Genomic DNA, 12,500 nt, shown 5'->3' on the forward strand with positions numbered 1-12,500 from the left:
TTTGTTCATGTGATGAGATTCAGTCTGTGTTCAGAGATTCAGGGCGGGGCGACAAAGGGTCGCGTCTCAAATCCGGCTCAGCTGCCTAGATAGTGCACAGCGTTAGGGCGTCGCTGGCGCACTGGGCGTTTTGAGGGAGACACGGCCGCGGCGTCCACTAACGCTGCACCCTACTTAGGGCGCGCCGGAGAATTTGAGACACGGCCCGAGAGACAGAAACCCGCTGCTGCGCTTCATTAGAGCCTCGGTGGGTCTCCATCATTCATCCGTCCCGCAGAGCCGAACCACAGACCCGATAGCGAGCACACGGAACCGGCAGATGGACGCAACGCTCGCGCTCTGACGGCGGAAGCTCCACTCGTTCATCTTCGGCTCGGTTCGGCGCTCCGATCGCTGTTCGATCGCTCGCTATTGTTCGGATGAGCGACGCTGGGAATCAAAGAGTCCGATCGATTCCCGACCGAACATGAGTTCTGCTCTCCGCTGGGTTTTATCGCTGTGCTTCATCATCACCATCATCATCATTCAGGTGAGTTTGTTCTTTGCATTCACGCAAATGAGTGTTCAGGTCTGCGGTGAGCGCGAGGCGTTAATCAGACACGCGCGCGTCGTTAAATCGGTTCGCGTCGTTCTGGGTTCGGGAGTGTTTCTGTGTGTCTGATATCAGCAGCAACTGATGCGAGTTACCCGATCAGAATCTGCTCCGATATTCCTGCAGGCGAAACTGGGTCACACAGCTGTGTGTGTGTGTGTGTGTGTGTGTGTGTGTGTGTGCAGCATCAGTCTGCTTTCACTGTATGTTACACGGGAAATTAAACATTTATTTTATAATAATAAAATGTGACCCTGGACCACAAAAGCAGTCATAAAGGCATTTTTTTTAAAAATTGAAAGATTTATCTGAAGCTGAATAAATAATCTTTCCATTGATGTATGGTTTGTTATGATAGGACAATATTTGTCTGAGATACAACTATTAGAAAATCTGGAATCTGAGGGAGCAAAAAAATCTAAATATTGATAAAATCTCCTTTAAAGTTGTTCAAATGAAGTTCTTAACAATGCATATTACTAATCACGGTCAGAAATTTACTAAATATCTTCATGGAACATGATCTTAATATCCTAATGATTTTTGGCATAAAAGAAAAATGTATAATTTTGACCCATACAATGTATTGTTGGCTATTGCTACAAATATACCCGTTGTGGTCTAGGGTCACATATGGTTATTATTGCTATTATTATTATTATTATTAATTAATTAATTATTATTTCTATTGGGATATTATTAGTATTAGTATTGTTCATTTTATTATTATAAATCCGGTGATATAGCTTTATTTAAAATGTTTCAATAGACTTAAAAAATATTTACACCCAGAATTGTTCAGTGAAAGTATGCAGGAAAATTCCAGAGTTAGTATTTTTATTATTATTATTATTATAAAACAGGGGATATAGCTGTGTTTAAAATGGTTTTAAAAAGCTTAAAGCTTGTTTACATTCAGAACACTGAAAGTATTGCAGGAATTTTCAGTGTAATAATTATTATTATTATTATTTTTATTTTTATTATAAATCAGGTGAAATGTATTTAATTTATTTAATTTTTATTGAAAGTCTGCAGGAATTTTTCAGTCATATTATTTTTATTATTATTGTTGTTGTTGTTGTTATTTTAAAAGAGGTGATGTGGCTTTGTTAAAATGGTTTTAAAAGCTTACATTTACACTCAGAATTTTAAACTGCAAGTATTTCAGGAACTTTCCAGTGTTATTATATTATTAGTTATATTGTAAATCAAGCAGAATAATTTTGTTTAAAATGTTTTTAAAAGGCTTCAAGCTTATATGCATTCAGAATAATTTCAGTGAAATTCTACAAGAATTTTCCAGTTTATTACAAACCGATTTAGTTTGATCAGTTGAGAGAGGACCTGATTGAGAACATGCAGTCGGACATGTTGGTCTCAGACCGAGAAATGACCCTCAGTGAACCTGTAATTATAATGGAAGTTACAGAGTTTCTGCTCAGACTTTTAATAATATGTGTATACTATTAAGTTATTAGTATATTATATTATTATTAGTATGCTATTTGTGTTTAAAGCTAATGTTCATTATCTTGACTGGATGTCATTTGATGACACTCTTGAATCATCATAACATTTTAGTATTTCAGATATTCTTAGTATATTATTAAATATTTAATTTCATAATATCACTATCATATATTAAATTAATAAACAATGTATCATGCACGACACGTAAACAAACTGTCTGTGATAATGAATATGGCCATTCATTAAATGTTAACATCACATTTGAGCCCGGTAACCATGGCGGCAGCCGTGTGTGTGTGTGTGTGTGTGCCAGTGATCAATACAGGTTTAAAACATGACCATGCAGCTTCCATGATGAACTCTTGTAAGAGATTTCATCTTCATCTCATCAAATGCTGTGATGAACAGAGATCTGTCAGAAACGGTTTGAGCGTTAGTTGTTTTATTTGCAACTTTGGCAAATATTTCAAAAGTGTAAAGTTAGTCTTTATATGAGCTTTATCTGAAAAAAACCAAGCAGTAGCAGAAAAAAATGGTGTATGATTTAATTTGAAATGATTTTCACCCTTTGACAACGGAAGGCCTTTAATGGTCTTAAATCAGAACAGTTAAGTCTTCATAAAGTCATGACATTAAATGCAAAAAATACTGATACTCCTCAGTATTTCGGTCTTGTTTTACAGTTCAAATATCTAAACATCTTTAAATCAAGATATTTTAACTGGAGAAGTAATTGAGAAACTGAATTAAATGAAGTGAGTTTATGCTTAAAACGAGAACAAATATCTGCCAAAACTTGTTTTTCTTTTACATAGGTTGATTTATCAGAATCCATTAGAAATGGAGGAGACATCATGTTCATTAAACGTGGTCTTAAAAACTTAAATTAACCTTAATGAAACCTGTACAGACATTGATTGTGAGATTTTAAAGTAGAAAGACTGAAGTAGTATTGAAAACTTATGGCCCGTTCACACAGAAGGTGTGTTTGCATCTAAAATTGCACTGAAAAAAAAGCAGTGCAGAATGCATCCTCCGCTGTTTTCCCATCAAATAAAACAGTTGCCATGCCAACTTACTTCTGTAAACAAACGCTTACAACGCTTGCCCCGCATCTTCTGATTGGTCCACTGTTTTGGGACTGACACTGATGAAGCGGCGCTGCGTGTAAAAGTTGAAATTTAAAGAGGTCATGAACTGAGAAACCAAAACTGCCTTGATCGTTTGGCATATAAGAGGTCAGTGTACTATAAAACCATCTTTTAAGTTTCAGAACTCAAAACTTTGTCATTAGTCTAAAAACAGTTCCTCTCTGCTCTGAATACAAGTGAAATCTGTCCGAAGGAACGGGCGAGGTGATGTAATGACCAGCTGGTATAAAAGCATGTGCGGTGAAACCGGCGTCAGCTTTTGTCATTCAGCAACCGCTACTCTGTGTGTGTCTGTCGATCTATGAGGTAAGTCTTATTTAGTGTTGTTTGTTTTACAGTCACTTGAAATAAGCTCCCCAATGCCTTTAAGTGCAGGGAACTAGCACTTGGGCAAGAGCAGATCGCATTACAGGCTGTGTGTTCTTCACTCTGGGGATGCACACAGTCCGTGTGTGGTCTGCTTGAGAATCAGCTCTTGAGGGAGCTGACTGCCCGCTTTGTGAGTGTTTGACACTGCGTATGCTTCCTCTCAGAGGGCTCTCTTTAAGGAGGGAGTTTTCACCAGCGTTCCTCGTGGTACCGGCCCCGCTTTCGCCGAAAAGGGCGAGGCGGCGTCTGCGCTCATGGGGATCGCAGATGGATCAGGTGGAGGGAATGAAGACGGGCGATCCCCTATCTTCTTCCTTTCCATCAGATCCAGCGCCCGCTCTCTGGGTTCGGAAGCCCGCACCGTGGTGTCTTCCCCCCAGAGAGACAGGGCTTATTGTGAACGAGGTCCAGCTGCTGCTAGTAGCCTCCGTTCTGGCCGGGCCGAGTGTGGTTCTCTGACCTGATTTCCCTCCTCGACAGCTCTCCATGGGAGATTCCTGTCAGGAGGGACCTCCTCTCACAGACAGGAGGCACCCTTGTGCACCCCCGCCCGGAGTTATGGAGGCTGTGGGTGTGGCTCCTGAGGGGGCACGGCTCATAGCTTCTGGTCTCTCAACCGAGGTTGAGACCATCCTCCAATCCAGAGCTCCGTCAACGAGGAAACTGTACGCCCTGAAGTGGAGACTCTTCACTTCATGGTGCAGATATCGCCAGCTCGACCCAGTTACAGTAACAGCCCGATTGGTACAGTGCTGGAGTTCCTGCAGACTTGACTCTCCGCAGGGTTAACCCACTCCACCTTGAAGGTCTTTGTGGCAGCGATTTCGGCCTACCACGCCTCTCTTGGTGGACAGTCAGTGGGTAGACACCCCCTAGTTATACGTTTCCTCTGTGGTGCACAGAGGCTAAGGCCCCCAGTACGGTCCCGGATTCCTCCTTGGGACCTGGCTGTGGTGTTGGATGCTCTCTGTAGGCCTATTGAGGAGATCTTGGATCGCCATCTCACCCTGAAGACTGTGTTTCTTCTGGCGATTTCTTCTCTAAAGAGAGTTGGAGATCTGCAGGCCCTGTCAGTGGCCCCTACTCACTTGGACTTTGCACCCGGCATGGCCAAAGCCTTTTTGTACCCTCGTGCAGGGTACATCCCCAAAGTTCCTTCCGTCACGCCACAGCCTGTCGTACTGCAGGCCCTCAGTCCTCCTCCCTTTCGGGAGCCTGACCAGCAAAGGCTTAACTGTATGTGTCCAGTGCGAGCACTGGACGCATACGTCCACAGAGCTGCCCTGTGGAGAAGGGCGGACCAACTGCTGATTTGCTATGGTCCCCCTAAGAGAGGTCTTCCTGCTTCAAAGCAGACCCTCAGTCGGTGGATTGTCGATGCCATTCACATTGCCTACGAGTCCTCTGACCTCCCCTCGCCGATGGGAGTCAAGGCTCATTCCACTAGGAGTGTGGCGGCCTCCAAGGCCTTCCTCGCAGGTGTCCCAATACAGGACATCTGCAACGCTGCGGGATGGTCTACGCCCCTGACCCATGCGGGCCACTCCAGGCTCTTCTGTCCTCTTGCCCTAGATGTGCTCCGCATGGATACACACTGGGCAGGGATTGGTAAATCTGGCAGCATGGATATCTTGTTCCCCAAAGCGTCTCCAGACGCAGCTCGAGGTCCTGAAGAGGAACGTCAAGATGCTGTTCAGTGCCAAGTTGTGGAAAAACAGTGTTTGTGTCGCCTTCCTTCTGATCCCAACGTTAGGAATGAGTGAATGAAGTTTATTTTTAATGAAAATCCAGACCACGTCAGTAAGAACTTGGTCCTTTGTTCACTTCATTTTACCACGGATTTGTTTACAAACAAGGCAAAAAACAACGCAGGAAATTTCAAAAAGGTTGAAACTTTAAGACGATGCTGTGCGACTTTATTGGATCCGACAGTAATGAGGCAACACAAGTGTGAGTAACTGTTTTTATTACGTAATCACTACTGCTTTGATCAATCGTTTGATATGTACTGAGTAGCCTATTTATGCGTTTTTAACCTAAATGACTGCAGCGTTCATCTATGAGGAATACAGGCTGTCAATCATACACAACGCTTAGCCAATCACAGCAGTGGGCGTTTACTTCCGAGTCTACAATCCTCCACACCTACTCAAACAGAGCGTTCTGATGAGGGGGGTTAAAATAGGACTCGAAATAGCCTAAGTAATAGGCTATTACTTCTAAACTATGATCTTTTTTTATGTAAAAATCTTGAAAACATTATAAGCAGACCTCAGAGAACAGTACAAAATAATAAAAAAGATAGTTCATGACCCCTTTAACTTGAAACGGCGCTGCAAAAGACACACGATGCAAAAGTAGCGCATTGGAATGTAAAAATGCGTTCTGTGTGAACGGCCCCTTGTAGAGTAAGAACACGTACGTTTGCTGCAGTGGAAATGAATATTTCTAACTTTAATAGTCGTGTCGAGGGACGCCTCAGAAAATGCTCCTGAACCTCAGTGGAAACTCTTGGATTTGTTTAAGATGAATCCACTGTTCATTTCATTCAAGTTTCCGGCATGCAAACCTCATCAAAAGCGGTTAACGCTACTTTGAACGGCTAGTTATTTTAACCCAGCGCTGGATTATGAGGCGGTAAAGCGATCGGAGGTGTGTGTGAGTCTCTTCTTCATCAGACAGATATAAATGAAGAGCGTTGCATCTGTTCTCTTTAACATGAGCGTTTGCCAAAGGCAGGTTTGTGGATGTGAAACGCTCCATCCATTATACATGAACCGTCAGAGAGTCACTGTCAGAATGCTAAACGCCAGTCAGATCACGCTCGGAAAGACTTCTCAAATCTGAGTTAAACAGACCTTCAGGAACTTTAAAACGATGTTCAGTCAAAACGCTGAAGCACAAACCAGTAACACTCAAATGCACTGCAAAAGTATTGTTCTTCCCCAGTATTTCTGTCTTGTTTTTCAGTACAAATATCTAACATTATTAAATCAAGATACATTTACTGGAGAAGAAAAATTACTTGTTGTCATGAAAAATGCATCAAAATTATATAAGAACATTCGAGGGAGAAATCATTGATTTTATTTTTTGATAAATATTGAGATTGTGATTTTTTTTTTTTTTATCCAGGTTTGTTGAGCTTGTTTGTAGAGCTGCAGTTTGACCAAAAAAATAAATAAATAAGAATTATTATTATTATTTCTAAAGAAAACATGAAATAAGTAATGTTACTTTGGTAGTGAGTTTATACTTAAAACTAGGGCTGCACATTTTTGGTAAAAAAATCAAATTGCATTTGTTCTTTGATAAAAATTGTGATTGAAATAAATAAATAAATAAAGGGTGTGTTGTGCTTGTTTGTTGGGCTGCACAATTTGTGATTATATATCAATATGTCTAAAAAATAATAAAAGTTGTTATTATTATTACTAAATATATATTTTTAACTAAACTTATAATACTACTATAGTAATATTTCACTTTAAAATAATCAATTTGTATTTATGAAAAATAATATAATAAATATGTTGCGTGTTATACATGTAACACATTTCTCACTGTTACACATGTTACAGACCGAGTCTGTTACACAGCTACTAGTACACTTAAGTAAAATCTTGATACACTTTATTTTAAGTAGCTTATGTCTGTGTACTTACATTTATAATTACGTTGTATAAAGTCGGCAACACATGTAACAATCTTTTGGTTACATAAGTAGCTGTGTAACAGACTCGGTCTGCTACATGTGTGTAACAGTAGCTGTCTATTACATCTACATAATTACAAACTGTAATTACAGGCTGTTCCATAACTTAGTTACTTAGTTCATTTTGTTTCATGTAAGTACAACAGCTACTACTAAGTACTTAATTAGGTAATTACTCTGTATTATGTTACCGAATGTTTGTACTGGGAAATGACACAAATATCGTCTGAAAGTGATTTTCTGTGTGTTTTCCCTGTTGGCTGGTGAATGTGTGTCAGGCCTCATTGACGCTCTTTGTCATCATTCATTGACGCTCGTCTCGTCTCCGAACGGTTCATTCACTGCCACTGAAACCACTGCCACTCAATGGAGCAGAATCACAGATTATCACACTGATATTTCAGTCATTTAGTGCAGAAGATTCGTTCAATCTCCAGTTGATTTCATGCCATGGTAGAGTCAGATGCATGCGATGATGAAGTGATGTGTGTCGGTGTGTGTGATGTGTGGCGTCTGCAGTGTCGGTCACATGACCCTGAGCCACTCGCTCGCCCACTCACTCTCTCTCTCTCTCTCTCTCTCTCTGTCTCAGCACAAAGACTCCTGTATCTCCTCCGGAGACGCTTAAAATCCATTCCCCAGAGCTCTCGCTCGTCATCTTATAGATGCACTGTGTTTTTATAGTTTCCCATGAGCCTCGGCGCTCGTGTGTGACACAGTTTCTCACCGACACACATCTGATGTTCATAGAAACCACTGTGAAACCCCCGAAATCAAAAGAAAGCTGGAAGAAATTATACTTGGCCTTTTGCTATATGTGTTTACATGCTTATCATGACAAATTGACAACAAAAAATATTAAAAATATAAAGCATCTATTCATATTTTAAAAACAAAAGAAGTGTAGATGAAAAGTAACGCTTTTATTCATCAAGGATGCTTTCAATTGATTAAAAAGGAAGAGTGAAGACATTTATAATGTTAGATTTCTATTTCAAATAAATGCTGTTCTTTTGAACTTTCTATTCATCTGTGAATCCTGAAAAATAAAATGTGTCATGGTTTCCACAAAAATATTAATGTTTTCAACATTGCTAATAATCAGGAATGTTTGTTGAGCAGTAAATCAGTATATTATTATGATTTCTGAAGATCATGTGACACTGAAGACTGGAGTAATGATGCTGGAAATACAGCTGCAGATCACAGAAATAAATTACAGTTTAACACATATTCACAGAGAAAACAGATATTTTAAACTGTAATAATATTTCACAGTATTTACTGTATTTGTGATCAAATAAATGCAGCCTTGGTGAGCAGAAGAGACTTCTTTCACAAACATTAAAAATCTTACCTTAAAGTTTTACTACTTTGAATTTTATGTGGTTTCAAATATTGTATTACAGTATTTCAGTATGGTTAAATATTAATATTATATATATTATATAGAGTGTGTATAGTGTTATAATATTATCTGTTATGTGTGTGAGTGTGAAAGGGAGAAAGAGAGTGTGTGTGTGTGTGTGTGTGTGTGTGTGTGTGGTTCACTCAATGTTCCCTGTTCAGAAACTCTGAAAAGAGTTCAAGACAAAAAAAACCCTGCTGAGTCAGAGCTGCCAATCACACGCTCCTCTGGAGTGGGCGGAGCAGCTGATTGGGCGAGTTGGCGGTCTGTGGGCGGGTTTGGACCTCCTGTGGTGCGGTGGGAGGGGTTTATGTGTGTGTCAGCGTGGGCTCTTTGTTGTGTTTCCTGGCCGTCTGACCGTCCTCCTGCTGCTCTGAACACACCGGTGTGTTTGCTTTTAATTAAAAGCCGGAGGAGCGTCTCTCCTCACCTAATTACAGCACCTGCAGCGTCTGCAGAACGAGCCGCTCGCGTTCCTCCCTCACACACATCAGGAGCTGGCGCTCATCTGACGCTCCTAAAAATAACACTTCATTATTGGCATGAACATCCATGAAACCCTTCCTTTCACCGAAAGGATCTTTATAGTGGAAAAAGCTTCCTCAGATTGTTTAAATGTTCTTTGCAGTAAGAAAAATGGCTCAAAATACATTCAAAATCTGCTTAATATTTTAACATTTCACAAGGATCTAAGAATTTTATGAAACAGTCCTAAATTAAAAACATATTTTATCTGATCAGCAACTTCTCAATAATTAGTTATAATTAGTTTAGAATTTTACCATGTTATTACCACATTAATACTGCATTTACCCCTTTTACCAATTGAGAAATGACATATTATAAAATGTATGTATTTATATATACATATACATGGAATTAATTTAATTTAATCAAATTGCTTTGACTTTATAAATCATGATTTCTCAAAAACAGTCCAAATTTATCAAACCTGCTTAGTTATTTCTAACACAACAACATAAATATTACTCTGAACACAAATTCATTTTACTTGCACAAACTTTCACTTTCAGATGAAAAAGCGATAATTTTTTACGCTGCAATAGACGTACATATTCATGTGCATCAACATAATTCTGTCCAGAAGAGTTTGAGATATGGGGAAAAGCTGAAATAAATTTCACAAACGTTTTTGACACTAATTTAACTCCATAGATCATTTAACAGAAAGTATTTGTGACACTAATGGATCTCCATACAAGGTCAAAATGACCCAAACATTTTAAATGGTTAATATCTCTTTAAAAATAACTGTAAAAAATCTGATAATAATAATAATAATAATAAGTAGTAAAATTAATGTGTTATGAGGGTTAAACAGTTTTTGGGGAACTTAAATGGTTCTTCTACATCTCCTCTGATCCTCAAAAGAAGCTCTCAGTGATCTTAGTTCTTAAAATAACATTTATTTTCTAAATGTAAAGAACATTTTAATAATCTAGAAAAACTTTTTCCGCTCTAAAGAATGTTTAATGGTTTCATGAATGCCAATAAAGACCCTTTATTTATAAGAGTGTAAAGCACTAATGGGTTTATTGTGGCCGATAATCTGGAGACCTTTGTCTCTCTGGAACACAAAAGTCCTGTGGGTTCAGCGATTAAAAGCAAGATTATTACAGCGCCCTCACTTTCTGATGGATTACAGAGCGATAATCCAGCGCTTTAGCTTCATCTTCATCATCAGACTGTGCTCCTGCTGCTCTTTCTCTCGTCAGAAACGCTGGAGGAGCGAGAGGTTGTGTCTCAGATTCCTCCGTTTGCATGATAATGTCAGCAGCTGCGTCCCTCATTCAGTCCCTGACCTTCATTCATCTGAGCTCTGAAAGGCCTCTGCTGTGACATTATCTGACAGAGATTCCTCAGCATCTTCCATGTTTCGCTGTCTTGTTTTGCCTTCTGTCTCTTTCCTGAGGTTCTCTTCTCAAAACGAGTCGTTTATAAATGCATCACATTTAGACACACGTCTAAATATTCCTGAAAAGCCCCAAAATCAGAAATCTAAATTTCAACCAAAATATTATTTTAAAATTATTTAGATAATATTATTTTAAAACCTACATATTTTTTAATGTAGCCTACACTTGTTCAAAAGTTTGGGGTTAGTATTTTTTTTTATTTAGAAACAAATCATCTTCCTAAACTGACTTTTCATAGAAAACCTTGCGAAACCACAAAAGAACAAACTAAGAAATCATATTTGCTCTATTTTTAGAATTATTATGTCTTTGTGTCTATGTGTGTGTGTGTGTGTGTGTTTACATTTTTGTTCATGACAAATTCCCAACAAAATATTATTTATAAGATTTAAAAACATTTATATAATATTTTTGAATAATAAAAATATGTAACATTTTATAAATTAATACTTTATCAATTCATGTTAAAAATATATATTGTTTATATTTAAAATGTTAAGTTAATTGTTATATTTTTATTTAAATATTTGTTATTTTGTTTTATTTGTTTATTGTTATATTTAAAATTTAAGTTAATTATTATTTTAAGTTAATGATAAATTTAAATTTAAATAGTTTTTAATAATGTTATAGAAACAACATATTTATTATACACTTGTTTAAAAGTAGTAATTAGTTTTTTTATTTTTTGAAAGAAAATAGTACTTTTATTCATCAAGAATGCATTAAATTGATCAAAAGTGACAGTTAAATTTTTTATTTTTTTATTTAAAATAAATGCTGTTCTTTTGAACTTTCTATTCATCTGTGAATCCTGAAAAATAAAATGTATGACGGTTTCCACAAAAATATTAATGTTTTCAACATTGATAATAATCAGAAATGTTTTCTTGAGCAGTAAATCAATATATTAGAATGATTTCTGAAGATCATGTGACACTGAAGACAGAAATAAATTACAGTTTAACATTTGAACTTTGGCATTTGAGTCACGTTTGATTAGATTAGAGGCCGGAAACATTTGTTTCCATGATCGCTCGCAGTGATAAAGCAGTATGTGGTCGTGGATTGAGCACAGATGTGTGTTTTCTGTGCTAATTAACACTGTGCTGCTGAAGTCTCTCATCTGTACTGTAAGGATGCTTGTGTGTGCTGTAATCCCATGATCCTCTCTGAGCGTCTCTCTGAGCTTCCGCCGCTGGGTTTGAGGCTGAAGTCACACAGAGAGCAGCGTTGAGTTCGTAACAAACACACAGGGCCGGCGCTAGCCATTTGGGTGCCCTAAGCACAAACGCTTGGCGGTGCCCCCCCCACCACCACCAAAGAAATAACTACCATTCAGAATTTCTTAGTTAGGTTCTCTTTACTTCCAAAATAACTGCTGCAAATAAATAATTGGAACAGAACAATGTAAACACAGAAAGTTAAAAGTGCAAAAAAAGTTTAAAGTGCAAATAACAGTATAAGTGTATGAATTTTATGAAGTATGAATTTTAAAGTGCACATTTTAAACTGCAAATAACCATACATAACTGCACAGTAGAATTTACTCAACAGAGGGACTACATCTCTATAAAGAGACCATTCTGCTATTCTATAGAACTATATTAAACATTTTCACTACCATCAGTTGTCAGAGGCCCTACAGAGGCACACGCCTACATTTCCTAGCTGCAAAATCAGCTATCAGGTCATCATATGACAGTTTCTGAGCCACGTCCCCATTGATGCTGATGACAGCCAGACCACTTAAACGTTCCTGCCCCATTGATGAACGCAGGTACGTTTTGATGAGTTTGAGCTTTGAAAAAAAAAATTTGTATAATTATTTTGTATATATAATTTTGTATAATTA

The 12,500-nt window shown here is 38.1% G+C and overlaps 1 protein-coding gene across 1 annotated transcript in view; it reads left to right on the forward strand.

The window, feature by feature from the left end:
* The first annotated feature begins 209 nt into the window (after nt 1–209).
* Nucleotides 210–12,500, forward strand: part of LOC306858211 (receptor-type tyrosine-protein phosphatase O-like) — a 64,279-nt gene continuing 51,988 nt past the window's right edge. Inside the window, exon 1 of the mRNA XM_079398635.1 lies at nt 210–529. Within this exon, the coding sequence (XP_079254761.1) occupies nt 467–529 (63 nt within the window). The 5' untranslated portion in view covers nt 210–466. The remainder of the gene's footprint in view (nt 530–12,500) is intronic.

The sequence above is a fragment of the Barbus barbus genome, assembly GCF_936440315.1.
Source record: "Barbus barbus genome assembly, chromosome: 39".
In the NCBI taxonomy this organism is placed as follows: Eukaryota; Metazoa; Chordata; class Actinopteri; order Cypriniformes; family Cyprinidae; genus Barbus; species Barbus barbus.